Source organism: Pararge aegeria, chromosome 17, assembly GCF_905163445.1.
Source record: "Pararge aegeria chromosome 17, ilParAegt1.1, whole genome shotgun sequence".
NCBI lineage: Eukaryota > Metazoa > Arthropoda > Insecta > Lepidoptera > Nymphalidae > Pararge > Pararge aegeria.
Genome location: NC_053196.1, coordinates 7106548 through 7133764, shown reverse-complemented (window position 1 = coordinate 7133764; position 27217 = coordinate 7106548). Strand labels below are relative to the sequence as shown.

General features: G+C 35.2%; 1 protein-coding gene across 1 annotated transcript in view; it reads right to left on the bottom strand.

The window, feature by feature from the left end:
- The window catches only part of LOC120631195 (probable G-protein coupled receptor CG31760), an 86656-nt gene that overhangs the window by 13829 nt on the left and 45610 nt on the right, over positions 1–27217 (bottom strand). Inside the window, exons 3-6 of the mRNA XM_039900675.1 lie at positions 11218–11346; positions 6185–6368; positions 1616–1811; positions 775–933 (exon numbers count right to left, since the gene is read on the bottom strand). Coding sequence (XP_039756609.1) covers positions 775–933; positions 1616–1811; positions 6185–6368; positions 11218–11313 — 635 coding nt within the window. The 5' untranslated portion in view covers positions 11314–11346. The remainder of the gene's footprint in view (positions 1–774; positions 934–1615; positions 1812–6184; positions 6369–11217; positions 11347–27217) is intronic.

Here is a 27217-nt window from a genome sequence, read left to right as displayed (position 1 = left end):
AGTCCCTTACGTTCGTGAATCTTATCTCAGTCATGCTGAAAGCTTGAAAGGAAAGTTTCTTCGAAGTTTGAAAAGGTAAGTAAGTAGGTGACTACATCAAAAGAGGATAAACTTAGGAGCTGGGACGACGATGGGCCGCGTTGAGGCCGCACTATGCTTTTTCAAATTAAGAATGATATTTTGACTCACATACAGTAGGGATGAGTAGTGTAAATACCATGTAATTAACCTAATTGATTATCAATTATTACTCAGTAAACTCGGCAACGATAGTTGCATAGTTTTTATTTACGAGTAGGTTCGTGTTATGTAATCTTAAAAGTTCACATAAATACGCAAAAAGTTTAGAGTTTTTTACAGAATATTTCAGAATTAACGTACAAAGTAAAATTAACTTTTGTGCGAGCGTCACCGACGCCTCTCGGACCACTAACAATAAACGAGAGAATCAGTTTTCGCAGCTTAACTATATATTTTCCACTATTTAATAGTGGAGTTAAGCCTGTTATAGAATTAAGTAGAAACATCATATCAACACATTACCGACCTACTACAAGGCAAGTCTCCTCCCACAGGGTTTAGTAGTCCAACACGCTAGCCCTGTGCGTATTGGAGGACTCCACACGCGTTTGAGATCATCATGGAAAACTCTTAGTTATTCAGGTTTCCTCACGATGTATTCCTTCACCGATTCCTACCCACTAGGCTAAGACCGTTTCATAAAGTAGAATAGCGGCACTGAATTATGAAACCTAATGAATAATTCAGCCTTACCCGCGGATGGTTGACACGGGAACAGTGTAAGACAGCAGCCAACGTTTCGACTCGCAACTGTAGTAAGGGTATGTCCACCATCCTTCCATAGTTGCTCCGGGTGGTGATGGCATAAACTTGGGCGACCTCACCGATTCACTTTCTTGGGCGGATACGTACCTGCAATTAATCTTATAGTTAAATGGCCTTTCAAATTAACTTCCAAACTGCAGAATTTATCGCGCTAGTAAATTGTTATTTCGCTTAATTGAAAAAAAATATATTTAATTGAAAATCTCACTATTTTCTCTCGAAAAGGAGCGATGCCACTAATCTTATATGTAGAGTAGTACTAGAGCTCATTGTGACAGAGCTCGTCCTGGAAATACCTACTACCGCCATACTTATTTCTGCCAAACAGCATTGTTGCAATGCCTTTGGTCTTAACAACGCGGTTGCTGGTGTAATTCGTGGTTGATGTAGGCACGATTCAGGACGTGTTCCTTGCATGCCCTGCGGAGTGTTGTTCTATTTATAAGCGATGGTTGTCCATTTTTGGTGGTCCGAATTATAACTATAAAAAAAGGCCCGTTACGAGCTTGCTAGTATGAGCGAAGCATCGGATTCTGAAGCGTATATTTAGCCACTTACCAACAAACTCCATTTAAGTTGCCAGCTTGCCTCAAGCTAGTCACAGGGAATCCTTAGGCACAGGCGACAAATTACCACAATAGTATAGAAATTCTTACAAAATACCTAGTTGTCTAGCAGATGAGCGTAAGCATAGTATTTTTGACAAAACTTCTGGAATAATTACTTTTGATTCAGCTCTATTCTCACCACATCATAGGAAGAAACTCACCACGGATATTCAGGGTCGGGGGGTTTTTCTAACTGTGGAGAAACAACAGCTGCGGGTTCTGCAGCCCCAAACCTTTCCCACGCCACTGCACTGTTCACCAACCCATCGGTTCTGAGGGCTATCGCTCTAGCCCCCACTGCGCGTTCTGATGCACTTGAACCCATCACCAAGCCTTGAGAAACTGCCATCAGGACTTCTGCAAGAAAACATTTTCTCATCCCGATTACCTATTTATTAGTTTTATTAGAAACTTTTTCCGCGTTACGTTAGGGTATTTTACACACATTTATGTTGACAATTTGTTCATCCATGTAAACCTGTTTTGGCTATTTCGCTATCGTATACAGGCAGCTTTCTAAAAAAAATAAAAATGTTTTAATTACATTACTAAACATTTTTATGTAAAGTAATTCGACGATTACATATTTGTCATAAATTGTAAGGACAGTATTTGTCAAAAATTGCTTAAATTACACCATCACAGTCAAGCACCAATATATTACGAATATAAGCTCGAAAATGCAAAACAATTGGAAACCATGTACAAGATCCCCACCACTAAATTAAAGTAGTTACTGGTGCCATATTGGTGCTTACCAATGCATCGATGTATAGGTACATATATCGCAAGGTTGGGGTTCTTATTAATAAACGTGACATAATATAGGGTGGGAAAATAATCACATCCTTAATAATAATCTAGCGTAAGGTCGAAATATTATTCAAATTTAATTAAAACTAAATTGAAAGCACGTTTAGTGTGAACGTTTCAACTCCATAAGGCTTTGCATATTAAATGTAGCTATTTGAGCGCAACTATGCCGCATTCAAATCTAGTCTAACTTTGACTGCAAATATGATTTGTGGTAAATTTTAAACGAAAAAAGGTTCACTACAGAGTCACTACAGAATACAAAGATGGATTATGGAAGATTTGTATTAAAATACTTACATATTCTCAACTACATTCCATAAATGAATTGTTTCAACTACGCAAACATAAGTGTAACGCCACGTGTATAGAGAGGTAACGCTTTCATTAAAAAGAAACTTTTGAATTTTCCGGGATAAACATTATAGCCAAGGTCTGAGCTGAGGCTACTAAGGTTCTTTGTCTCACCCCGATACAATGCCAGATTCTCCATTTCTTTTTTATGTCTTTCTGTCCACATGAGATCTATGAGATCAAAGGAACGTCGAACTTCTATATCTCTTCTTTATAGTGAGATATTAGAGAGATATTTGGCGATGCATGTTAAATGCTTTACATATTTAAGTTTAAAAAATATTAACAACTGAAGGTTGATATTTAAAACACCACGATTGATGCACCAATCATTCGACTGTTATTGTAATTGTCGATTGAGTAATGTATGGGTTAGAAAGCTGATATGCTTAAATGGGATAGCCCCATATCTCTAGGGGTCTCTGGCGTTTGGGTCCTATAGTGGTAGAATGGTGACCAGCCAGCCTTCATACATTCCCGCCATAGATAGCCTCCCCAGAAAGTGGACATCGCATAGTATTAACAAGGAACTCGCTGATATACCCCACAGGACTGTCCATTGCGAAAAACCTTATAAAAGACGTGTCTAGTAAAAGATATCCATCATCAATGCCATATCAAATAGAATATATAAGATATAATGCTGTAAAATAAACTAAAATAGGCCAGCCTTCTAGTTCTCTACATTTTTATAAGACAGCAGAAGATAGAAAGAATATTGACTTTATTGAGTTAGAAGAAGTCAGAAACAGTTTAATAAAGATAATATATTATTCTACTCAACTATAAAGAGAAATAAAGACAGATAGAAACTTAATTACATATGCCTCGCTGCGGTGGTTTCAAAGTTATTTTAGATTTTATTTAGTTTTATTTTAGTACATAGTTTTTTTTTCCTAAATATTCATTAAGTTGCAAAAGGGGATATGAAAAGAGCCTCATCTTAAAGCATCCGGCATCCCTGCGTCAGGCATCTCTGGAAGCAGCAACACAAATCCACCACTTTAAACCAAGCTCGCTAAAAAGGGCCCTATTTAGATCCTGCTTTCGTTCCATCTTCACGACGATGAGCTTCACCAGGCTTCCTGTATTTGAGGTGACCGTCGACTCGAAAAGAAGAATCAATAATAATTTTATTTGAATAGTCAGTATGTCATACGGCAAAAATAGATAACTTACATATCCTCCGCCACTAATCCTAAGATTAGCTGTTTTAAAATCCTACAATAGTGTGCATAGCATCGCTTTTATCTCACTAATTAGATGAAGCCTTTAAAAGGCTCTGTGTTCCTGTGTCGCATTAATTAGCTACTCCGTTAACAAAGACCGCTATCTGCGAGCAACCTGAGGAAGGTATTTTCAAAAGGCGTCTGTATAAGCTGTTGCTTTAATCCGCCTCTGTTGTTTAAAATTAGCTTGACGAAACGTTTCGCAACAAAAGAGTAGTTATTAATTAATTCTTCATCACAGGCTACTTTTTTTTAACTTTCTCGAATATTATTATAACACGCTGGCCAAGTGGATTGATAGATTTCACACACCTTTGAGAACGCTATGGATAACTCTCAGGCATGCAGGTTTCCCCGCGATGTTCTCCTTCACCGTTTAAACCAAGTGATATACAAATTGCTTAAATAAAAAATGCACAAAACTCCGAAAAGTTTGTGGTGTGTGCCGGGGCTCGAACTCAGTATCCACGAAAGGAAAGCGGAAGCCTTACCCACTAGGCTATCACTGCTTTGGCTTTGCTATATTTGATGTTTAATAGAATAGAATAAAGAATAGATCTCTACCTATTTGCTTTAGGTACACACGTTTACATAGGTGCCATTTAAATATCTATGACGAAGTCACAGTATTGCCGTGCAATTATTAAGAAAATTGATTGCGATTGACACATAAAATCAATTTAAAAAACAGGCAATGTTATTAGGTAGGTACAATACAATAAAGTGAAATTAATAATTACAGTCAAAAATTCATCAAGAAGGAAAGAAATCTCCCGATCTGTCAACAAACTGCTGGCGCCATATTGAATTCATAATGACAGACAGGTAGGTACTTTAAAAGTTTTCATTGCAAATCACTCATGTGATTTTTAACAAAACATGTTTCTGAAGAACAGCTTGGGAGATATAACAAAGAGAGAGAGGGTATATTTAATACTGAGCTGAGTGTGTGGAAGGAATTTTCTTTGAAATAAATGCTTTTAACTAGAAGATGAATATCGCCATTAGAAAGGAATGATAACGTAGCGGCGCACGAACTGACAGTGTTGTATGCCGTTTGATGGATGAGATTTGCGGTCGTATTATGTTATGTGTACCTTGTTTGTACATGTCTTATAACTTTCAGTGCTTCTGTTTTCCTTTTAAATGAAGTGTAAAAACTGTTTTATAATGCTATTCTCTTATAGGTAACAATGTTATAGATGTAATACGTGAAAAAGGACACACGGGCATACAATGGTCTCTAATATGCTTGGTCATCTCTAACGACGCACAAGCTCACGTAGCTCACAAGTTAGAAAGTAACATAAGCCAAGACCGCACCTCGGTCTGCGTCTTGCTTCTTTACCGGCATTCAAGTCTTGCGTGCGACCACAATCACAAGTTCATAAGAAACAAAACTTGCTCGAATGAGCGCTTTTGAACTTTTTCTGAACTCTTCTTCTTGAACGCAGGTTGTACGCTATACGCTGTTTCGCCTAGCGTTTAACCTGTCTTTCTTAAGGTTTCAATTTAAATTCTAATAATCTTTATCCATGTAGGCCTATCACAGGCGCTTATGAAGCGGTCATATGTTTACATAATTGTAAGGGGATGGTGATAGTTTCGTTCGCTAACTTAAACCTAAAGCTACGATGGTTCCAAACGCGCCCTGGTCTATGAAGGGCTCACAACAAACTTAGCCGGGTATTTTTTTTTGTTATCACCATCTCACAGTAATATTGAGCTATAAAGTTAGAGCAATAAGATAGGCCTATATGTGCCGCAAGCTTCAACGCGTCATGTACATGGGCACTAACACCATCATCTTCATGAGCAGCCCACAGCGGACACAGATCTCCTCCAAGAATAACAAAGGTTTATGCGATTTGCATCATGTAGTCCACACTGCCCAAGTGCGGATTGGTAGAGTTCTTCATAAAATTTCCAAAAAATTTTTAGCGTGCAGTTTACTCACAATATTTTCTTGCACCATTAAAGGGAGTGATATTTGATTGTATAAATTATAAAAAAAACAGCGCGTTCTTCGTCTGTGTTTATTACGGTTTTTTTTATAATTTCCAGTTGAACCGTTCTTATTTCTGAGATAAAAAGCCTATATATGTGTACTGTAATCTCTCTGTCAAGTGTAAGTCAAGTTGATTGGTTGCTTAATTAGGGCCTGAAGAATGTACAAACATACAAACAAACAAACGCACTTTCGCATTTATAAAATTAGCAAATCCAAGTATACGTGACATTGGCGAAATAGAAATATGCCGATTTGGCACACCTAAAAGCCAAAGAAAGCAAAAGAAGAAGAAGAATATTAGTTAGGGAAAAATAAGTCCTTACCAGCGGTTTCTAAGCCGACTTGATGTAGAATGCTTGCGGCGAGATCTGCTCGAGCCCTCGCGGCGTTCCAGCGCGTCGTGTGCATTGGGGCCCGCAGACGGCCGTAGCGGTGCGTGACGCAGAGCGCTCCGGTCGCACCTGTGGCGACTGCGTGTACGAGTCGAAGTGACGACTCCAGTTTCTCCTACGAAAGGAATAGTGACATGATTTTTTTTCTGTTATCGTAATAATTGATGCACCAAGTAGATGGCCTACCTGATGGTAAGTGGAAAAACATAGCAAGACTTCACAGGGCATGCAAGGAGCACGTCCTGAAAAATGCTGTGGCCATCAATTTGAGGCAAAGGTGTTAAGCCTCAGGTGCCTGTAATTCCGCCGAAAGAATGAATAAAATGGAAAATTTAAAAAGCCCCGACACAATAACTATTTTTTAGTTTTAATTTATGTAGTTAGTAAGGTAGTAATATAGTAGTAATATAACGTGTAAGTTAGTAATATAACTTTGGGGTTTAAATACGATTTAAATTTAAAGCAGTTTTTTAATGACGATTGTTTATAGTTTAAGAAATGTCAGTGCATTATGTTAGGGGTTGCGGGGATTTCTGTACTTTTGGTTCTTTTATCGTGGTTAATTTCGGTTAGCTAAAGGTAAGGTAAGTTAAGTCAGCCGGACCTCAAATTTTGCTATGTTAAGTGCGTTTTAATCAATTAAAATATCACTTGCTTCAGTGGTGAAGTAAGTAAACTTGCTTGCCTGACAGTTCTCCATAATGTTCCCAAAGGCGTGCGGAGTCCACCAAGCGTGGGAAAGCGTGGCTGGCTAAACCTTTCACATAGTGGGTGGAGACCCGTCACTTGTAGTGGGCCGGTAATGAGTTAAAATAATAAATAAATAAAAAGCCTCGGAAAGCACGTTAAGTTCCGGTTATTCATAATAACAGGGACTTAACGTGCTTTTATGATTATTTTAATTTTTTTTGTATCGCTAAAACTTAGAGTAAAACAATTAACGTAGCTCACCTCGTCTCAAACCACACAGGGTTTATATGACAAGGTAAAGCGAAGGCATAGCAAGGTAATATGCATTTTTAAATTTATAAAATTGATAATTCCTCCAAGTGTAGGTAAAAACCGTGTTAAAAAAATCATAAAAAAGCAATGTGTCATTTCTTGTTTCAAACGTGTCTCATTGTTTTACGGACCTTTGAAAAAGTAGATCGTAAATGCAACGTTACGTGCAACCTACTAGATGACTACAGTCGCTATGAGACTGATGTGAAAGGCATATACTATATTCGGCATTTACGGTAGAAGAGCCGTAGCTTAGTTGGAGAAAGCGCTCAGGCCGCGATTGCCAGAGAGTCGCACGTTCAAGTCCTGTCGGTTCATATTAAAATTTATAAAAAGGTATAGTGAGATAATTTTTAAAGCCCACCAACCCGCATTGGAGTATCGTGGCGGGTCTATGCTCTAAACACCGTTTTTGGAGCCCAACAGTGGGATGTGAAAAGGCTGCGGATGATGTTGATGATGACAGGCCTAGCCTAAGGTATAGGTTTAAGGCATGAAAGTATATAGTATTTGCCAATCTAGCTAGCCAATAATTACCAGTCAACCAAATCAGTTAGTGGTAGACAATTATGTTCAATTTGGCCATTTATTAGTTCGAATGCAATTACGCTACAAAGCTCTGGACCGTTGGGCGATGAATAGAAATGCCGAATCAATCTGAATACGTTGGACTTAAATCTATGTGTGGCATATGATTAATTCCAAGTTTAGAAAGCGTTTTTGTTCGTTAACTGTTATAGAGACAGTATTGTAATAATAACTCTAAGGATCCGTGTTAAACCTATTGGAAGGGTAAACTAACATTGCTCAAAGCATTATAGTGACTTAAGCGAATTTCTGCCTTTTTGCTTCGTCCAAAACGGCCATTGTTTTGAACTTAGAATAATGAATTAATTGGTCTTAGATTTTTTTTTTAATTCAAACTAAAAAGTCTTTCATTAAATTGTAATAATAGGTGGAAAAACTTGCAGCTGTTACGCCACTGATAAAAGGCCGACAATACCGAGTTATATAACCTTCTGTCTAGAGTTGCGCCTTACTTGGGAAATTACTTAGGCTGATTATAATGAGTATTAAAAGATATTAGTAGTGTCCACAATATCACGCTTTCCGCTTATTTTCTCGATCGTCATCCTGCTAGCTGGCTAAAGCTAGCCTGTTAATGTCCCACTGCTGCGCAAAGGTTTCCTTCCTGACAGGAGAGAGGGATACAGAGCACATACCCTTGTCACATGTTAGCGTTAACGAAAACTGCGACATGTAAGCATAAAGGAATACTGCCACATGTGAGCGTAAAGGATTACTGCAAAATATTAGCGTTAACGTTTACTACCACATGTGAGCGTTAAGGATTACTGACAAATTTTAGCGTTAACTTAATTTACGTTAATTACTCCCACATTTTAGCGGTAACGATTACTGCTAAATGTTAGAGTTAACTATTACTCCCACATTTTAGCTTTAACGATTACTGCCAAATGATAGCGTTAAGGATAATTGCCACATGTGAGCGATAAGGATTACTGCCACATGTTAGCGTAAACGATTACTGCCAAATGTTAGCGTTAACTATTACTCCCACATTTTAGCTTTAACGATTACTGCCAAATGTTAGCGTTAAGGATTATTGCCACATGTGAGCGTTAAGGATTACTGCCACATGTTAGCGTAAACGATTACTGCCAAATGTTAGCGTTAACTATTACTCCCACATTTTAGCATAAACGATTACTTTAAAATGTTATAAAACATTGGTAGACTAGTGGTTGGGAATTCAAACTCATTTTTGAAGGCCACACATCCATGATATTTATTAGCTTTGTGCGTTTTAATAACTTCCTCACTTGAGTTCTCCGTACTGCACTCAAACGTGGATGAAGTCTGTCAATATGCGCTTGGCCAGCGTGGTGGACTGGAAACTAAACCCTTCTCATTCTAGGAACCAATAATGGGTTAATAATGATGTTGATCATGATCTCATGATAATAAAAAATAAAAAAAAATTTAAAAAAAAAAATCCTTTTATTATTCCTTGATTGAAAATATAAACAATAAATATAAAAATAGATAAGAAGTAGATAGAAAATAGATATAAGCTTTTGCAAAATAGTTACGTTAAATAAAAAAAAATCATATAGTAAGTAATAATAACCGTGACCTAAATTGGTTTTCGAGGCACGGTCTTATGCATACCTTAAGCATATTTCAGGCAAATGTGCATGCATGTTTTATTTATTTATTTATTTATTAGTAATCCAACAGCAACAGCAGTTAATTTCTTTCCGGTCCCGTTTCTAATTATGACAAAAGTTATATAGTCCCATGCCTACGCTACATTCAGGGTGCTCTAAATACGTACCGGCCACTCACTGGCTCCTCATTTAGAAGGGCACTTCACTATTTGAAGCACCCTTTAAGCTGAACGGGGTAAATATAAACGTTTAGTATTAACGTACTTTTATTAACACAAGCCGGAGGTTATGAGGTTATAGAACGTAGAAGTATTAAATACACCCTATTTTATATTGTACGGTTTTATTTCAAAATGGAACTTTGTATTAAGTTTTTAATACTTTAACTTGGAAAAGTTAGACGGGCTAACTAAGAGCTATTATGGCGGATATAAAATACACCAGTTACCTGTGATCCTCGTATAATTTCTAATTTACCGTGATATTTTATAGTTTTCCCGCAGTAAACGTTGATCAATTCCCGTCTATTATAGAATAAAAACTACTATTTATTGCCAAATTCCTCAAGATAGGTTTAGTAATTTTATACGAACATAAAAAATGGTCGCAAAAACAAGCAGAAGAAACAAAAGGCTGCCATATTTCTAAAAAGCAATCTCACAACTCAGTAAGGCTAATAACTGAACGTTAAAATTAAATGAATGTTCATTCATACTTCCTACCTAACATTTTAAGAAATTGTATCTGTTTGTTTGTTACACACATCCCAGCAAAACCGATCCTTTTGACATGACAACATTATGCTTAAGTAGATATAGCTTGCATCCTGGAGATAAACATAAGATAAAAAATAAAGAATATAAATTATACTCCAAAAAATCAAGTTTTAACATTTGGAGTGTTACCCGCCGAAAAACAAAATGCACAATGTTTTCAGTTGTTGTTACGGATCCACGGATTATTTGCGCTCATATATTATTTTTTGTCATGAAAATCAGATGAGAATAAATCGCGCGCAGATGTAATTCACTCAGACTAAGATATTTTTAATAATAATTATTATATTAAAATAAAAATTATTATTTATGTTGAATATTATTTTTATTTTTATGTGTAGTATTTTGTGTCGTCTATTTAATCTAATATCAGGTTATGTACTCGTTGCATTTTGTAATACTTACCATTTTACGTTTAAATCGTTGTAATCCTATATATGTTGTAGGTACTAGCTAGTTATAAATTTTTATATTATGTGTTTTATACTTTTTACTCTGTAACAATGACTTTTGTAAGTCTATAACACTCTTTTCAGTAAAATAGCTGAGGTTTCACAATTAATCGCTAAAGTATCGCTTGGATGATACTTCAATTAGCTCTCCGAGCAGACCGACACAGTCGCGACGTACCCTCCGTTTTATACCACTATACAGGTATGCAATCTTGTCATTAACAAGGTTGCACACCACTCCCCTTCTATGTCTCACAAGACAGAAAAATTATTGTAAAAATGATGAGGTCGGAAAAGAGCTGCTGAGTTTCTTGCCAGTTTCTTATTGGTAGAATTTGCCTTCTGAACCGGTGGTTATAATGAGGCCTACTAGACATAAATGTAATTAGTAGTTTATGAGACTAATCTGAGACCATCTTCTAAAAGTATTGTAAAACTAGCCCCTGCAAAAGCTTTTTACAAAACCCATACGCAGTGAGTTTAGAAAAACTTGAGTTCTCTAGCTATTTCTCTAAAGCAACAATAAATTGCTAATGACTCACTCTGTATGTCGTGGCGTTGGCCGCATACGCGTGCGGGAGTGACAGCAGAGCAAATGGTAACAGCAGCGCACTTGTTATGCGCCGCGGCGCTATCATCTCCGGCAACCATTCGCGCGAACACGCGCTCTTCTGGAACAACAGATGCCATATTTATAAAATAAAAACAAAAATCTCCCCACGAAAATTAGGAGCAGGAGACAATTATCTCCCTCGGGAAAGGATACAGATTTTTCTTCTTCCACTGCTTTATCAACTCTCTGAAATAATATAAAAATAATAAATGTGTAATAATAAATGGGGTTAAATTTCTCCTATTCTCCGTTCCCGGGCTTTAGCAGGTGGACACGTTAATTAAATCCCCTGTCAGGGGATATAATCGGGGGATATAATTTTTGTCTCCTGCCAGTGCTACGTAGGTTTAAAACGTAATCATATCGTCTTCGAATAATTGAACGATGAAATAATCCATAAACCTACGTTTTAAAAGCTGAAGCAGATCTATTTGGTGGGGAGTATAAGGATTGAAGAAATTATAAATTACACCATACAGATTCTCCTGAGTATAGCAAATTAAGCTTAACTTTTATAATATATGATTGATATCTGAAGTATATTCAAAGAATCACCCAATAATTATGTATCAAGAGTTAAGCAGTATCAAATTCTGGATACCTATCTATCCATAGCTAGTGATTGTATTCAGAATCTTACATGGAAACTTCAATAATCGTATTACGTTTTAAGTACTGTTCCGTTTCGCGAAGTTTGTTGCTGAATATATCAAAGTTTGAAGCTGAAAATCCTATACTGCAGGATTTGAAATATGATCCACATAACGCATTCTAGCTTAGGAGTTAGTTATAAAGTGCAAGGTTGTAAAGTGTTTCGTGTATAATATCTAGGCGTTAGCTGAAGACTAAAAACTCTGTTTTTCTTTTGATATCTGGAAATTTTTGAAATAGCAAACTAGCCTTTCCCTGCGTGTATTTTTATGTGTAAAAATAAATAAATGTTCAATAAAATTAAGAATTTATTTCGTCTCTGCATAAATATAATTTTTCTGGCACACAGTGCACTGTAATAAATTTTGTACATCGACGTGTTTCACAGTTTCTAAAATTTCCAACCCTCTGCACGACTACCATGGTATAAAACATTTTCTCCACGGAGAAAGAATATGAAGTTTATCTTCTCCCACAGGTTTTATCCACTCTCCGAGACGCGACAGTGAAATTTATATTAATATAAGTATCTAAATATAATTTTCAACGGACTTAAACTTTACGTTTTCCCTGTGTAGTGCTCTGGCAGGTGGACAAGAAAATTTTATCCATTTTCAGTGGACATGGGCGGGGAATAAAAAAAAATGCCTGCTAATGCTATAGCCGTCACTATGATAGCATTATAAGGTGTATTAGTTGTATGTCATAATCAAAAAAAAGTCTGAATTAATGTTTAGTCGCAAAGAATTATTTTACAGAATAATAACACTTATCCACCAACCAGTCGTGTAATTTATTTAGCTTTGAACTTCAAGAACGGTAAATTATTTCAAGTTGTTGGTTATTTACTTTAAATCATTATAATACATGATTGATTGACAAAAATTGTTATCATACAATGATAACAATTTTTGGAACAGAGCGCTTTTTCTACTTCGATTTGCTTTTAGCTTTGCCTGTAGCTTTTTAAAGGTGGGCAATAAAAATTCTACACAAAGTTTCTGGCATCTTTTGAGTTTGTGCAATATATAAAGATAATGCTAACGTTGCGATACTAGTTATACTGAATAACATAATGTGTAGGTATTTAAAGTTGTTGGTGCCAGAATAGAGCAACTGTTGAGTTTCTTGCCCGCTTCTACACCGTAGCGTTTGTCTACGAAACCGGTGGTAGAGTCACTATAAACCGTCCTACCAGACGTACTTAGTACTTATAGAGTAAGCCTACTTTAAATAAGTAAATGAATTTCGTTTTTTTTCGATAATTCATTTTAGTTATATGCTTCTATGCATAAAAGCTCGAAAAAGTAAAAACGAGTGCAAGAGTTTTTGTTTCAGTGCGCAATCATCGCCGCGTAGTCGAAATTAAAACGTGATATTCAGTGGCAAATGGCGGTTGGAATAAGCACGAAAAAACAGCCAGACCTAATTGCTTGGTGGCTACAACGTATACGTACGATATGTAATATGGGTACGATTTACCACAACACTACAGTAGTTAGGGTCCCGTATTCGAAGGGTGCTAACAGAACAATATTACCTTAGCCTTCTTTACCCATCTGTTAGCGTCCGTATTTCATGAACTGATATAGATATCTGAAGAATTGAAATTTTTACACACAACACTTTAACAACATATCATAGAAAACAAAGTTGGCGAATCTCAATATAGTCACTATACAAATAAAAAAGCGATTATTCTGGTATTGTTGAAAAAAGTACCTCTATCTCGCCTCAAGTTCAACTCACCATTGCTTGAATTTGTGAGAGAATAAGACGCTTGCATAGATCATACAGAAACTACCACGAAATAAGATATGTTAATACTATAAAGTTATAATATAACTGCTATAAAATGAAATATATAAGAAAATTGGAAAATCATCATTAATTATTGATTAAACTTATATACAAATTGTTTCCAGGAATCGTTGGTCCCAGGTGTCTTGACAGCATACTCATATCATATCATTCTTGTGCACACGATAGGTAGCTAATATGTAATGGTAGATTGTGGTGCAAGGGCATAAAACAAGCCATTTTATACGAGATAGTTGATATTTAATTTGAGCATAAAATGGGTTTTATGACCGACTTACACACTCTGCTGTTCAGTTCGATTGAATGATGAAAAGATAATAAGCTTTTCACTTCGATTGCTAGGAAAACATTGTATGCACAAGTGCATTAAATTGATTTTGAGTCCACCTACACAAAGCCTAAAAAATCGATTTTAAGAGCATGAGAAGAATCTATTTCTCCTTAATTTCTTATAATGCTGTTTACATTTTCTTTTTGTTACTTTTTATTGTAATGTTTATTTTCAAATTGTTAAGTAGTTTGTTTTGCATTTTAAAGCCGAGAGTGCAATAAGTAATATATCAAGGGTTTCATACGACGATTTTCATCACACATGTGAGGAAAAAACGGGATAATCTTTAATTTACGTTTTGTAGGCTAGATTTTGGTTGAAACAGGTTATTCACTCGCGATTCGTGCTCTACTTTCCTATTTAAACTGGACATTTTAAATTATTAATAATAGACTAAAAAGCGAAAATAGTTACAAAATATTAATTACGGAAAATGGTGCTACGGTTTGTTCTTCGCGCGCTGAGGTATACGGATAAACAGCTAGCATCGTTATTAAAGCTAGGCAGCCTATGTTGAAAATATAATAAAGTATATTTTCGTATTCAAACCATGTTTATACCAGTTATGAATTGTGAATAATTTTTACTCAAACTCTACTAGGGTTGCAGCTGTTATTTGCATCGTACGCTTCGCAAGTGATTGCACATTTCGTGTTTTACTCAGGCCCGTAATAAGCGTAGATGCATTTTCAGGTCGCTACGCTTCGTAGCGATGCCTACAAGCTTCATTAAAATCATTTATATTCAGAGCTCATTCATCTTTATTTTTTACATGATCTTATTTTATAATATTTTTTTTGGAATATATATTTATTACATCTATACTTATAATAAAACTGCAAGGGGTCAAATTCTGTATAATAAAGATATTTAAAAAAAATTTTTTGGAGGGCACTCTATAACTGATACTGAACCCAAAACTTTTTTTTTGTTCGTGTATGTCTGTCTGTCTGTATCGGAGCCTTGCATCACGATGAAAGTACTCAATGAATTGAAATGAAACTTCACTGATTTGAGGTCATACTACAAGGTACAAGGACATAGGATACTTTTTATCTTGAAATTCAGTTCTGTTCCTTTGAGAGAGTGAATGAAAGTGTTTGACGAATTTATTACATAACTACGCCAAATTTTATCCGATTTAAATAATTATGTGTGTACTGGGTAGGTTATACTATAAATTTGTCTTAATTTATCTATCGTTTTGCCTAAATTTCGTTAAGATATTTGGAGATAGACGACAGAACTCCTCAGCGAACAGCAGCAAACCTCTCACTAAAGACTTAACAATACTGAATACGATAAGAGTTGCCACGTTTATGAGGATTTCAGTGCTAGGACTAAGAAAAATGTTAGAAGTTTTCTTGGTTAACCTTTAGCATTCGAATCAACTAACAATGCGATTCCGATATTAACGATTACTATTTTTTGTTATTTATAGGAGGAGATTTGACGATGGATACCAAATTATCTTTCAAATTTCCAAAGTAGAAACCATCCATCCATTTACTGACATGGGTCAACGTTGCTTATGCAATGATTACGTGATTGAAGGTTTCATATAGCATAGGCAATTAAAGCTCCAAGAGAGAGAACAAGTTAAGCATTTGGCCACACCTCAGTTGTTTGTTTAAATATATTATAATACTATCCGTACTAAATATCATAGGTTTGTATATTTGGCAGTTCCAGTTTTATTGAGTCTAAACCTATGTAGAATATGCTGAGTCCCGTACTTTACGCGGGCGAAGCCACAGGGCACATCTAGTCTTAATAAAAATTATGTTAGAGCCAAATTGTTTAAAGCAAACCACAAATCCTTATGTGTATTTTGGAAATGATAACTAGAAGAAGAACGTTACTTGCCAATTCGTTCTCGAATTAGGTTTTAGAATAGGTGGAAGCAACAAACTTTGCATGGATTCAAAGTACAGCGATAATAATGAAAATTTTAACTGAAAATAAAATAGTATGCTGACACCTATTTGATATTTCCTCTTAATGTAGGTATAAACACTAATAAAAACTATAAGTTCCAGTTATATGAATCGCACAAAATATTTAATATTGTTACATAAACACTGTTACTTCATTACTGTATACCAGAGTAATACTTGCAAAGAAGGTAAATTTAGATAACATAATGTGTGACATTTCTATGCAGATGTTATGTACCTACATAGACAATTTTGGAAAATCTCATTTAAAATGAATTTGCATGAGCTCTTGCAACACATTTTCGGAGGCGGCCGCCACATTAGCAGCTGGATTTGAACGTTTGAGGCGAAGAAGAATACTCTTGCAGTTGTTAACATTAATTTCTTTGAAAAATGGCATCAAAGGGATTAGCTAGCTAGCTAGCTTCATTTAAGATTGTAATCTTGAATGAATAAACGAATATACTTTTATTACAGGATAAATTTAAAGAAGTTAAAATAATGACGGTGCATAGTCAGTACATATAAGAAAATTTTAATTAATGTCCATAAAAATATAACAAAATTTAAAAAGAAAATGGACTGTAACAATATACTCGTAAATATTAGAAGCAAAAATAAACTCGTTGGGCAGTTTACTAGGCTACACCAAATTGCAAATTCTTTCAAGGGCAATTTTATATTATTTTATAACAAATTACTAAATTAAATCTTTGAGATGTCTCTCAATAAGTTCAAAGTTTATATAAAACGTAAGCTTACAGAAAAATCCTATTATAATATTAAGGATTACTTAAACGTTAAAAAAGCTTGGGTGTGATTTGCTCTAGCTTCAAAGCTGAATATAAATTTACTGTGAGATGGTGATAACAAAAAAAAATTTACCCGGCTAAGTTTGTTGTGGGCTCTTCTTAGACCACGGCGCGTTTGGAACCCTCGTAGCTTTAGGTTTAAGTTGGCGAACGAAGTTATCACCATCCCCTTACAATTATGTAAACATTTATGTATTAACGCTTCATAAGTGCCTGTGATAGGCCTACATGAATAAAGAAATTTTGAATTTGAATTGTACCTTACAGCTGTGATAGCGCAGTGGTTAGGAGCTCGACTTCACATTCGGGGGGCCGAGTTCGAATCAAAGCACGCACTTCTAACTATTCTAAATTTTGTGCGTTTTATGAAATTAAAATATCACTTTATTCAACGGTGAAGAAACACATCGTGAGCAAACCTACATGCCTCGGAGTTCTCTATATTGTACTAAAAGCGGTGTGGAGTCTACCAATCCGTGCTGGGCTAGCGTGGTGGACCACGGCTTAAACCCTTCTCTTTGTGGGAGGAGGAGGATGTATTGCATCGGTAATGGGTCGATATGATGATGATGATGATGTTAGGCTACGGATCAAGTGGTCCTAAGTTCGATTCCTGATCCGTCTTAGATTATAGATATTAAATGACATATCTCATAATTATGTAACTAAAAAGAGTACCAAAACATCTGTTAATAGAACCTACATTAGTCCAGACGAGTTTAGATAGAACATTTAAAGTTAGATAATACTGAAATGGAAGTGTCGACACTGGGCATTGTTCCAAGCGACTTTGTGAAACTACGCCTTGACCAGATATCCTGCATTACTCTAAGCTTTGATTTAACATTCTGATATTTAAAAAAATTAAAACTATTAGGGCTTGAAACTCAATATTGATTCAAATCAGAATTCATCAAATTGTAACTTTGTAAAATAAACCTGCGAAACAATACTTACTTACTTAAATGACGTTCTATTATAAATGACGTTATATTATCACTTAGATTCAATTTGTATGCGATTGTACTAAATACGGCCGAAACATACTTCGGTCGGCGAACTCTTCCAGCTATTTATATTTTCTTTCTTCCTATTATTCGGTTAAAATTTTTAGGCAACACGACATGACACGGTAATCGCAAATGAATAATATGAAAGCAATAGAGGAATATTTATTTCAATATTGGATAATAACTAATCATCATCATCACATCAACCGATAGACGTCCACTGCTGGACATAGGTCTTTTGTAGGGAGTTCCAAGTTCCACGATTCTGAGCCGCTTGGATCCAACGGCTACCTGCGACGCGCTTAATGTCGTCTGTCCACCTCATTGGGGGTCGACCAACGCTGCGCTTACCAGTTTAAGGATAATAACTAATAACAATGTATTAATTTTATGTAATGTGTGTAATAAGAGTAACGAAGAAATGTATATGTTAGCCACAAATATTGTTGCTATACATAATTTAAAATTTAAGGAAGACTGGGGAAACGAGATTAGCACCACAGCTCTGCGAGATACATACACGTTCAATTCGACCGTGCTGTTGCCTATTGCCTCGTTGGTATAGTATTCAACATGATTTATTACGGATCGCGAGATTCAGGGTTCCATTCCCAGGTCGGGTCGGCAAACTTGCTTTGTCTACCCCTGTGTCTCATCAAGCACGGGCTATTAACACTTGTGATAATTAGAATCATCAATAGCCTATAAAAGTCCACTGCTGGACTAAGGGCGTCTCCCCGGGGTTTTCCGTAATCACCACGTTGGGCAGACGGAGTGGTGAACGCAGTTTAGTGGTAGTAAGAGCACAGAAGCCGCTGCTGCCCGTTCTTCGTTCTATTTCCACTCCTCATAAGCGAAGCGTTGAGGTGGGTATTACTGTCAGTTTACGTACACCGAGTGATTCTCCAACTTAAAATGTCATTTTTTTATTCATTATTGCTTTTATAAGTGAATATAAATAGACACATGTTGAGAAAAAGCACTATATTTAACATTCATGATATTTTTAAATCTATTCTTATTATTTAAACTAATTAAAAAATTGTTTAAAAAAGTTCTGTCTTGGACGTCCCGTATCTTGTGGTCACGATATTTATTTTTTATAGGCTTCAGTATTTTCCGGAATAGAAGTCTATTACTTTTCACGGTATAATTAGATGTATTTTAATTATTATTTGCAAATAATCTCAATTTTATTGTAATGAATGAGATTATGAGGCGTGCACGTTTGGATTTTCCAACTATGTCCCAGATTCGCGTCGTACGACATTTGCTGGAAGAGGAGAGAAAGTGACAACAGTATTCTGATCTGCACTGCATGAATCTCTTTTTGCTTTGAGAATGAGCCCTGTGCCCAAAACTAGAACATCGTTAATGTGTGAAAGTGGATGGATATTACTTGAACCAACTAAGTCTATATATGGTTTATTTATATAACTACTAAAATCAAAAACCTTATCCTAGCCGAAGTTAGGTAAGTAAAGCTCCATGACCTAGTTTTAATTGAATACGTGTATAATTTACGTTCTAGTTTTGGCGATTGTGGTACCCGAAATTTTTTCATTATAATCATATTCCTTTAGGGCGTCGTATCTCGGAGTTATTCGGTAGAATGTTTGAGGAAAATGGAATAATTTTCCTCATTATTCTCGTTAAAAATTTTGTGAGTTATAATATTTATGAAGGTTTCTTTCCAATTTGCCTGCAATATAGCACAATATTTTAAAACTCCTTATCGTTTTAATTTGCTCTCGAACTCAATTACAGCAATATCGGTTTTTAGTTCGAAGGTACACTTCTTGCCTTTAAGGAAGGCTTTGGGCTTGTGTCCAGCAATAAGATATTTATAAGCAGGTTAAGAACAACACAAAAATATTTGTACTACTTACTTTGCAGCAGTGCATATTAAACAAAGAAGGTTAAGCTGAATTAAGATAAGGTAATTCTTGAGAACCAATCAGACTATGTTATATATTTTTTAAGCTCGAAAATTCTATCGGGACTCTATAACTATATGCGCCCTCGCTCTCCGTCAATTAATCCGTATGTCTGTCAACAGGCTGAATGTGATGAATCGTAATAGGCAGAAAGATAAATTTTCAAATAATATGTATGTATATATACATATTATTCGAAAATTTACTTACTATATATACCTAAGGCTGCGCCTGCGTATTTGGTATGAAGCAGTACCGTTAATACTTTTTTAAATTTTTTTTTTTAAAGTATTTTTTTTAATTATCCAGGGTGCAAAATTACGTTAAGAAAATTCAACGGTTGAACCAGACATAAGTAACAAACAAACAGACACACTTCCATATCTATAATATTATAATGGACACTTTAGCAGCGTATAATATTAATTAAAGAAGAAGAAAATCAAATCCCCTAAAAACACCTTTCTTGCAATAAACGTGTTATTGTATATACTCGATCTTTATAATGTTAATACTCTGTCATCATCATCATAATTGTAGCCTGAGTTAACTGCTGAACATAGGCCTAGAAAATACAGTTTTAGAGTATATTATACTTTAGCTAAAGTGGCTTTGGTACTATACAATTTAATAAAATTACAGTGCTCCTTAAAACTGCAAGTACATCCATTGATCAAAAGAATTGCACAGACCAGAAAAGGCTTGTCCATGACCTGTCCAACGATATGCGACGACCGTGAGCAAGCACGCTTATATTTACCGAACACTGTTTCACAAAAAAGTGCGCCGTGGACATGTCAAAGAGCTTTACAACCTCGCTGTCTTCACTGAGGCTTGGGGGGGGCTTAATACCGCATCTACTTCCACACAAAGAGATTTAAAGCCAACAACCGTAATTTTGTGAAATTCTCCGACAAAGAAGTCCGTACGTTACTACTTGATAAAAGAGGCAAATCGAACTTGCAATTACCATCGCGGTTGAACATAACCTAAAAATGTATGAAACTGATTGAATGTGTGTACTATAACCTAAAAATTTATGAAGCTTGCTTTGATATAGCACTGTCACACAAAACGAAACATACCAATTCGATTAGTCCAGTAAATTTTTCAGGACAAACGTAACAAGTAATCAAAATCCAATTTTTTATTAAAGTAGATTTTATCGAGAAGAAGGCTGTAAGAAACTCTTCTCCAACAGCAACAATTGTTATTTTAAAATTATTTTTTATATCTTTTTAGGGATGAAAGCTAGCCGGATGTTTCTAATCAACGTTGTCATTAATAAATTCATCAATTGTATAATAAACGCACCAACTCACTGCTTTGCTGGTTCACTGATTTAGTAGCATGTTCAAAATTCTAAATAATTTTTTGGTAAGCCATCATGCGTCTATTATCGAATTAGGTCAAATCGTTAAAACTCTTTAACCTACTCTGAAGGACAGCAGAGACGAGAAAGAGAGAGAGCGCTTACAGAGTATTGATAATCATTTCATTGTTTTAGTATATTATGTTGTTTAATTATTTATCAAGCATTTATTTATATGCATTTTTTTTAAATTTTCAACAGTTCAAAATTATAACTATACAAAAAATTATAAAACTACAACCACAACTCGGATTGCGGAGCTTTTGGGTATCCAAGCAACCGGCGGTCAGGGCTCAGGAGTGATGAACCTATTATTATTATTCATTATAAGCTTCATATTTTAAGGTACATACAATACGTGCCGATTCAAGAAAAACTGCCTTCTGTATACGACTCTTGATCCATTATATATACTTTTTGCGGAGTATATAGCTAATTAAGCTCAATTTTCATAATGTATCATAGATTTTCGCAAAGTAACGCCTGATTCCATCCAATATGACTCAATATGACTAAACAACCAAGCGAAAGCTTCTTTCGCTTGGTTGGTGAAGATGTTGGTCGAAGCTTTTCGCTTGAAGACCATTGACAACTATCGGAACAATAACTGCTGACTCAACACTCAACATGGCGGTAATCTAGTGAGCAAGGTCCAAGTATTTTGAGTGTAGGTGAAGTTAGCAGAGCATTTGCCAGCAGATCAAAAATAAAACGGGGTTCTCTTCGCATGCAGCTGAGTTCTGGAGTTCCTGATGATTTTTACGAATAGTTCTGGCGTTTTTACCCCCAAAAAAAGGGTGTCAAAAAATGATCTGCTAACTTCCGATAGCAGATCATTTTCGAGCAAATCAAAATTTGATGCTTGTTCTGGACGCATGCAGCTTAGATCTATAGTTCCTGATACTTTTTAATAATAGTTCTGTCGTAAATACTGAAAATAACCCTAAACATCCTATCGTACACAAAGACCTTTGAATAAAACATTTTTTAGACCCGTACTCTCTCGAAACTCTTTTCTTTCTCACACATCAGTATATAAACTATAATAAAAAAATATTAAAGTTCTTATAAATCAAGTTTCAGAGGCACCACAACAAACATGAAAATTTATTTTCTTAAATAATTACATAAAATAATACAAAACATTTGTTTTTGAAAACCCTACCTATTAAAGGGGTAAGAACTCTTTTGTTTCTGTTGAAGCATCATAACGCCTGAAACATAACATAAATTCAAGCCTAGAACACACGTACTTTAGACTGCATATCACACGTCAATATTTTAATATCGAAAAAATTACATAACAGAAAGTTTAATTATTTTTGGCAACCCTATATTCCCCACAGCCTAGAACTCTTTGGTTTCCGATAGAAAACTACTAACACTATAACATAATTAAAATTCAAGCCTAGAACACTCGTACTTTAGACTGCATATCACACGTCAATATTTTAATGTCTAAAAAATTAAATAACAGAAAGTATAATTTTTTTTGGCAACCTTATAGACCACACAGCCTAGAACTCTTTTGTTTCCGATAGAACACTTCTTACACTATAACACAATTAAAATTCAAGCCTAGAACACACGTACTTTAGACTGCATATCACACGTCAATATTTTAATATCGAAAAAATTACATAACAGAAAGTTTAATTATTTTTGGCAACCCTATAGACCACACAGCCTAGAACTCTTTAATTACTGATAGAACATTTCTTACACTATAACACAATTAAAATTCAAGCCTAGAACACTTGTACTTTAGACTGCATATCACACGTCAATATTTTAATATGGAAAAATTAGATTACTTGGTTTGTTTTTTTTTTAGATACCCATCCTACAGCCTAGAACTCTTTAAATTCCGATAGATAACTACTAACACTAAAACATAATTAAAATTCAAGCCTAGAACACTCGTACTTTAGACTGCATATCACACGTCAATATTTTAATGTCTAAAAAATTAAATAACAGAAAGTATAATTTTTTTTGGCAACCCTACAGACCACACAGCCTAGAACTCTTTTGTTTCCGATAGAACACTTCTTACATTATAACACAATTAAAATTCAAGCCTAGAACACACGTACTTTAGACTGCATATCACACGTCAATATTTTAATATCGAAAAAATTACATAACAGAAAGTTTAATTATTTTTGGCAACCCTAAACATTCCACAGCATAGAACTCTTTAGTATTTAGTAGAACACTTTTAAGACTATGACATGCCTTAAAACAAAGTCTAGAACACTTGTATTCGAGACTGCATATCACACGTCAATATTACGTTGCCAAAAATAATTAAACTTTCTGTTATGTAATTTTTTCGATATTAAAATATTGACGTGTGATATGCAGTCTAAAGTACGTGTGTTCTAGGCTTGAATTTTAATTATGTTTTGGTGTTAGTAGTGTTCTATCGGAAACAAAAGAGTTCTAGGCTGTGGGGAATAAAGGGTTGCCAAAAATAATTAAACTTTCTGTTATGTAATTTTTTCGATATTAAAATATTGACTAGTGATATGCAGTCTAAAGTACGTGTGTGTTAGGCTTGAATTTTAATTGTGTTTTAGTGTTAGTAGTGATCTATCGGAATTTAAAGAGTTCTAGGCTGTAGGATGGGTTTCTTAAAAAATAATACAAACCAAGTAATCTAATTTTTCGATATTAAAATATTGACGTGTGATATGCAGTCTAAATTACGAGTATTCTAGGCTTGAATTTTAATTATGTTATAGTGTTAGTAGTGTTCTATCGGAAACAAAAAAGTTCTAGGCTGTGGGGAATATAGGGTTGCCAAAAATAATTCAACTTTCTGTTATGTAATTTTTTCGATATTAAAATATTGACGTGTGTTCTAGGCTTGAATTTTAATTATGTTTTAGTGTTAGTAGTGATCTATCGGAATTTAAAGAGTTCTAGGCTGTAGGATGGGTATCTAAAACAAAAACATACCAAGTAATCTAATTTTTCGATATTAAAATATTGACGTTTGATATGCAGTCTAAAGTACGAGTGTTCTAGGCTTGAATTTTAATTGTGTTATAGTGTAAGAAGTGTTCTATCGGAAACAAAAGAGTTCTAGGCTGTGTGGTCTATAGGGTTGCCAAAAAAAATTATACTTTCTGTTATTTAATTTTTTAGACATTAAAATATTGACGTGTGATATGCAGTCTAAAGTACGAGTGTTCTAGGCTTGAATTTTAATTATGTTATAGTGTTAGTAGTGTTCTATCGGAAACCAAAGAGTTCTAGGCTGTGGGGAATAAAGGGTTGCCAAAAATAATTAAACTTTCTGTTATGTAATTTTTTCGATATTAAAATATTGACGTGTGATATGCAGTCTAAAGTACGTGTGTTCTAGGCTTGAATTTATGTTATGTTTCAGGCGTTATGATGCTTCAACAGAAACAAAAGAGTTCTTACCCCTTTAATAGGTAGGGTTTTCAAAAACAAATGTTTTGTATTATTTTATGTAATTATTTAAGAAAATAAATTTTCATGTTTGTTGTGGTGACTCTGAAACTTGATTTATAAGAACTTTAATATTTTTTTATTATAGTTTATATACTGATGTGTGAGAAAGAAAAGAGTTTCGAGAGAGTACGGGTCTAAAAAATGTTTTATTCAAAGGTCTTTGTGTACGATAGGATGTTTAGGGTTATTTTCTTTAAGTATTTTTTTTCAGTATTTACGACAGAACTATTATTAAAAAGTATCAGGAACTATAGATCTAAGCTGCATGCGTCCAGAACAAGCATCAAATTTTGATTTGCTCGAAAATGATCTGCTCGGTAGTTAGCAGATCATTTTTGACACCCTTTTTTTGGGGGTAAAAACGCCAGAACTATTCGTAAAAATCATCAGGAACTCTAGAACTCAGCTGCATGCGAAGAGAACTCCGGTTTATTTTTGATCTGCTGGCAAATGCTCTGCTAACTTCACCTACACGTATTTTGAGACCTTCCTATTCACCTTTCACTAAATTGTGCAATTGAATAAAATAAATTATTTATTATTGTTATGATATTTATAATTTCTTTGTTATAAATTCCTCATTAGTTCAGTAAACTGGGATATAAATTTAGCTATTAGTAATTAAACATAATTGATATTCTAATATGAATTAACATTTAAATAGTATCAGAATAATTGAATACCGTATAATAAATAGGATATCTACAAATTTATTATTAGCATATTATGTAACTGTAGTTGCGAGTATATTCGATTACAGATCACGAGGAGATCGAACCCAGTTCGATACCCAGGTTAGACTAATGAATAGTAATGTGTTTTTCTATCAAGAAATTCAAGAAGTTCGAGCTCGGAGTTAGGAAAATGGTGGTGATTCACCTCCGTGCCTCGAATAGCACGTTAAGCTGACGGTCCTGCGCCTGATTTCTACCGGTTGTAACTGATTTGCTCTCCCATTGTACCTACTATAAGAATAAGGGGATCGAGAGTTCACTTGTGTTCACGCGCACAATTGTGCATAGTGCAAAATCTCTTTGGATATCAATCATCGTGGTCGAAATTGGGAAGGGAAGCTGTTGTTTTTTATAATGTAATAAGAATGCATTTTAATGCGTCGTTAAAATTTGAAATAAAGTAAGTAATAATTAGCGGGGCGGGCGATGGAGAAAGCTATGCTCGTAGTATCTCTACGTGAACAAATCAGAAATGAGGAGATCCGTAGAAGAACCGTAGAGTTACCGATATAGCTCAACGACTCGCAAAGTTGAAGTGGCAACGGGCGGGGCACATAGCTCGAAGAAAGGATGGACGTTGCGGTCCCAAGGTGCTGGAATGGCCGCACTGGTAAGCGAAGCGTTGGTCGACCCCCAACGAGGTGGGCAGACGATATTAAGCGCGTCGCTGGTAGCCGCTGGACCCAAGCGGCAAAAAACCGTGGAATTTGGAACTCCCTACAAAATACCTATGTCCAGCAGTGGACGTCTATCGGTTGATATGATGATGATGAAGAAGTAATAATTAAAACAGCGTATGGCGGTCATTATATTTCTCATAATTCAAAACTCATTTCTGGAGCGATTGTCAATGAGCACTCGGCGATCCATCACATATGTTCTAGTCATGTAGTGATAGGTGAGATATCGGACATCCCCATGTCAGAGTAAAAATTATTAGATAATTAGAGCTTCGAAGGAAGGGCCTTTTGGGGGACCGAGTGCGATTTCCGGCACGCACCTCAATCTTTTCGGAGATATTTGCGTTTTTTTTATTTCAGGATCTTTAGTGCAAGTTTTTATGTTACCACGTTACATCTACGATAGCGTAAATCTGTCAACAACTTTCTGACGAGTTTTCAGACAGTTGTTGTCAAATTTGACAGATGTACGTTACTTCTAATTTAAGTTATTAATAATAAGTAATTGTTAAGTTATGGTACTAAAGGTTCTGGTATCACGAGAGAGAGAATAAGAACATTAAAGCGCTGACTTGTAAAATGTTATCGAATTAATAAAAACAAGCACGAGCTCTGAAGTGATGGTTTTTCTGGCTGGCTGGGAATTTACGTAGAAACTTTATCAGCATTTTAATATGATTACCGGTAGGTTAAGCGTTTGCTTTCGCTCAGAATTACCTTGCGGAATCTATTTCCTTGCTCGTCTGCCTAACCACTTATTGGCTTCAATCTCATCTTTATTGAAGAGCTAATTGAATTTAATGAAGACTATAACGCTGGGGCTACATAGCTCCTATTTTATTCTATCACAGTGTAAATGGAGAACGGGCCTTCATTCATTCTTCTATCTAAATTTTTGAATTTACGCGATTCCACTTTTTTGTTAGTATAGTGAAATGTTAGGATTTTCATTTAACTAGCATTGTAATTTCCACTTGTTTTATTTTTATTTATGAACGCGACAATCGGTTGCCAGTAGACGCATAATGGCGAGAACCAATTAAATTGCTTAGATCCTACCTGGACGGCTGTCAGTTTAGTTTGGGTTGTTGTGTTCATATTGTCATTGTTTATAAAGTAAATTAATAAAGTGATATTTTTATTGTACGTTATTTGCAT